Here is a 4,627-nt window from a genome sequence, read left to right on the forward strand (position 1 = left end):
CAATCATTTCAGTTAGATAAGTGAATTACCTTGCTGGTTCTAGTTTCCTGCTCCCTGCCTTATTAAATATGCCCTTTAGTCTCCATCTGTCACATCGGATGCTATAAGGGTGGATGCCTTGAGGTCCTCACTGGTCACTTGCTGGTATAGAGCGCCCTCTGTTTTCAGTGCTTTCTGTGCTCAGTGCCGATTTAAAAGGACAATAAAGCCATTAATCAATCTCTTTGCTCTGAATCCCCTTTTATGTAGGGGATGGCAAACAATCGGTACCCATCTTTATTGTGTCTCTTTCTAAATAGATACATCACCCTGGATAGATCGCTGTTTCCCCTATATACAGCATCCTCATACAGCAGAGCCCCCCCAAATTGGACAACAAATATAGACCGTTGTGTTTTTATATAAAACGTTTTATTATGAAACTATTGTGTAAAAAAACACATTTCGTTATGCAGGACCTTTGTAAGTTTGTAATAAAACGGTAAAAAGGCAGTGGTGTAAAGTTCCAAAAAAAAGTCAGCATAGAAACAATGGACCACTATTTTGCGTTTGGACAATAGCTGCATAAACTTTGTTCATTGTGAACATTGTTTTTGTTTTTGAATAACACAATTAATACATTAACGAAGTTTCTATAAAGTAAGACACATCGGTGCTAAAGTACATCTGTAAGGAGTTCAATCCCCAACCTTAGGAGAGTCCTTTTCACAAAACCACATAGAAAATGGCAGTTGCAAGGTCATTTATAAGTAGCAGGGACAGGCAACCTCTCTGCCCCCCAGCTCCTGCCCCAGGCCACATCCTTGGGGGTGCCCGAGCAACAGCTGGAGGGCATAGAAGAGGATGACGATCACTGTCATATAGACTACAAGTCTAAATACGCAGAGGTAATAAGCATTACAATAATAATGTATCAAGATATACACATTTTTATAACATTTGTACAAAACTTCTATAAATTCTCTCTCTTATATACAAAAATAGCTTAATACATCCCAAACATCTGGGATCCATAGAAATAGATTTTTATAATAAAAAAATCACAAAAACGATTGGAAGCATTTGTTTTTTTTCATACGATGAAAGCGGTATAAAAATAGTAGTAGAGGGGGTTTAAAAGGGTTCTTTGAGTATCAGCATAGTATGAATGCAAACTCCACAAGTTATAGTCCCAGTGTCATCCTTAGGGAAGGAGAGAGCGCTCAGTCAATAGGCTACTGTCGGATCGTCATTGGGAAGCCCTGCTTTTTTATTATTATTTTTTGTTCTTAGGACCTTGCTGGCCAATCAAAGCTCTTCCTTGTGTGAGTAGAGCGGTGGGTACCCCCCTTAGCTCTTGATCCCCACACTTCTGATTTTCTGGTTCTCTTGTGGACCCCACTGGAGTGCAAATCTAGTGCTTAGTGTTCTTGGAGAGGCTTGTGGGCTCCCGTGTGCTTCACGTTCTCCTTCTTAGAGACAGTCCTAAAATTGGAGGAAAAAAAAAAGAGCCATCAGTTATGGTTTCCAGACCAGGAGCAACCTTCTAGGGCCAGACCAGGAGCAACCTTCTAGGGCCAGACCAGGAGCAACCTCCTAGGGCCAGACCAGGGGCAGCCTCCTAGGGCCAGACCAGGGGCAGCCTCCTAGGGCAAGATTAGGGGCAACCTCCAAGGGCCAGATCGGGGGCAACCTCCAAGGGCCAGATCGGGGGCAACCTCCAAGGGCCAGATTGAGGGCAACCTCCAAGGGCCAGATTGAGGGCAACCTCCAAGGGCCAGACCAGGGGCAGCCTCCTAGGGCCAGGCCAGGGGCAGCCTCCTAGGGCAAGATTAGGGGCAACCTCCAAGGGCCAGATCAGGGGCAACCTCCAAGGGCCAGACTGGGAGCAAACTCCAATGGCCAGCTACACCTTTATGGGCACCATTACTGGTAAAGTGTTAGGGTCCCCATACATTCTGCAATCTTAGGTCAAGCAACTTTAGGTCCACCAAAACTGTAAAATGACCTGCCCATCAATGTGTATCTTACATGGTTTTTGGAAGATCTAAAGGAGATTGTAATAAATGTGATGAACCATAGGTGGTCCATACATCTTACATTTTTTTAGATTTGTCATAAATTATGGTTTACAGGACCAGGATAAACTTTCAAGGGGCCAGCTACACCTTCATGGGCATCATCCCTGTAATGGTTTAGGGTCACTATACATTCTACAATCTTAGGTCAAGCAACTTTAGATCAAACATGACCTGTCCATGAACCATAGGTGGTCCATACATCTTACATTTTTTTTAGATTTGTCATCAATTATGGTTTACAGGACCTGTATCAACTTCCAAGGGGCCAGCTACACCTTCATGGGCACCATCCCTCTAATTGTTTAAGGTCACTATAAATTCTATAATCTTAGGTCAGGCAACTTTAGATCTAACATGACCTGCTCATCAATTTGTATCCTACATGGTTGTTGGAAGATGTAGAGGAGCTTGCCATGAGTGTGAGGAGCCTAAGGTTGTTCATACACCTTATTTTCTTTTCTTTTTTTGGGGGGTTTGTCATAAGTTATGGAGTACAAGGCTCTGCCTGGTTGTGGAAAATGAAGAAGATTGCCCTAAGGGTCTGTGGGGTTGTAGGAAAGGAAGATGATTGCCCCAATGGTCTGTGTGGTTGTAGGAAAGGAAGAAAATTGCCCCAATGGTCTGTGTGGCTGTAGGAAAGGAAGAAAATTGCCCCAAGGGTCCATGTGGTTGTAGGAAAGGAACAAGATAGCCCCAAGGGTCCATGTGGTTGTAGGAAAGGAAGAAGATTGCCCCAAGGGTCCATGTGGTTGTAGGAAGGGAAGAAGTTTGCCCCAAGGGTCTGTGTGGTTGTATAAAAGGAAGGAGGTTGCCCAAAAGGTCTGTGTGGCTGTAGGAAAGGAAGAAAATTGCCCCAAGAGTCTGTGTGGTTGTAGGAAATGAAGAAAATTGCCCCAAGGGTCTATGTGTATGTAGGAAAGGAAGAAGTTTGCCCCAATGGTCTATGTGTATGTAGGAAAGGAAGAAGTTTGCCCCAAGGGTCTATGTGGTTGTAGAAAAGGAAGAAGTTTGCCCCAAGGGTCTATGTGGTTGTAGGAAAGGAAGAAGTTTGCCCCAAGTGTCTATGTGGTTGTAGGAAAGGAAGAAGTTTGCCCCAAGGGTCTATGTGTATGTAGGAAAGGAAGAAGTTTGCCCCAAGGGTCTATGTGGTTGTAGGAAAGGAAGAAGTTTGCCCCAAGGGTCTATGTGATTGTAGAAAAGGAAGAAAATTGTCTCAAGGGTCTATGTGGTTGTAGGAAAGGAAGAAGTTTGCCCCAAGGGTCTATGTGTATGTAGGAAAGGAAGAAGTTTGCCCCAAGGGTCTGTGTGGTTGTATAAAAGGAAGGAGGTTGCCCAAAGGGTCTGTGTGGTTGTAGGAAAGGAAGAAAATTAACCCAAGGGTCTGTGTGATTGTATAAAAGGAAGGAGGTTGCCCAATGTGATTGCTAGGTGCATGGCCGGCCCCCATAGCACGTTGACAGTTCAGCACCACAAGAGTGGACTTGAATGTGGAGGACTCACCTGTATCTCAGAACCAGGTGGTGAAGTCTAGCAGTTCTTGCTCCTCTGGACTCAGGGGGTCGTATGATCCTTCATCGGAGGAATAGGAGGAGACCGGGGATCCTGCCATAGAGTTCATGTCATGACAGTAGTTAGGGGAGATGGTGGGTGACAACACCCCGGATTGGAAGGCAGCACTGACAGCGTCATGTTCGTCCAGCAGCTGCTGCAGCGCTCGGATATACTCGACAGCGGAGCGGAGGGTCTCCACCTTGCTCATCTTCTTGTTGGCAGCCCCGTTGGGGACATGTTCCCGGAGGGTGGCAAAGCCCAAGTTGACCAGTTTGACCCTGTTCCTCTCCCTCTCGTTCCTCCTTGCCACCGCTGCCGGCTGCTGCTGGGGAAGGCTGTAGCCGAAGCCGTTGAAGTTGAGCCTCCTCTTGCACCTCATCAGCTCCGGGGAGGACGACCTCTGCCTCTTGACCTGCTTGGCCCCAGACTTGGCATTGGACTGCTGATGATGATGATGTCCATCCCCCGGGCTCAGCTGCAGGCTCTGTGCAAAGTAGCAGGCTGGCTGCAAGAAGTGTTGGCTGGAGCCGCTCTCTGCCTTGGCAGTGCTGTCCATTTGGCTGGCTGGAATGGAGACTCGTGTGTGTCGCGTGGAGCGCAGTGGCTGTGCGGGTGAGGCGGTGTGAGAGGCGAGCCCCGCGTTCTGTCCCGCACGTTCCCTGGCTCGCTGCGCTGAGTGGCTGGGGTCGCTTGGCCGCCGCCGCCTTTTCAATGGGCACAAGCTCCACGCGCTTTGCCTGGCCCCGCCCCTCTCCCCGGGCTCCATTCTCTGGGGTTTGTTGTTCCAGTGCGTGCGCCTGGCGCGTGCCGCTCCGAGCGCTGAATAAACAAGTGCAGACGGAGCGAGAGGGGGCGGAGCATGGGGCTGGCAGCGCCTCACCAGACCTGCTCCGAGCGGGCACTGCCACCTGCCTCTACTAACTACACTTATACCCGCCACTGCCTCTACTTACTGCTACTCAGAGCACTGTCTGCATCTATAATGCCCACTGCCACCTGCCTCCACTAACTACCAC

General features: G+C 48.1%; 1 protein-coding gene across 1 annotated transcript; it reads right to left on the minus strand.

Moving 5' to 3' along the window:
* Positions 1 to 457: 457 nt before the first annotated feature.
* On the minus strand, positions 458 to 4,403 carry ASCL1 (achaete-scute family bHLH transcription factor 1). The gene is made up of 2 exons (XM_082255552.1): positions 3,561 to 4,403; positions 458 to 1,464 (listed from the first exon to the last, which is right to left on the minus strand). The coding sequence occupies exon 1, from the start codon at positions 4,375 to 4,377 to the stop codon at positions 3,568 to 3,570; it is 810 nt and encodes a 269-aa protein (XP_082111678.1). The 5' UTR covers positions 4,378 to 4,403; the 3' UTR covers positions 458 to 1,464; positions 3,561 to 3,567.
* Between the last annotated feature and the right edge of the window lie 224 nt (positions 4,404 to 4,627).

Source organism: Pelophylax lessonae (assembly GCF_965119305.1).
Source record: "Pelophylax lessonae genome assembly, chromosome: 4".
NCBI lineage: Eukaryota > Metazoa > Chordata > Amphibia > Anura > Ranidae > Pelophylax > Pelophylax lessonae.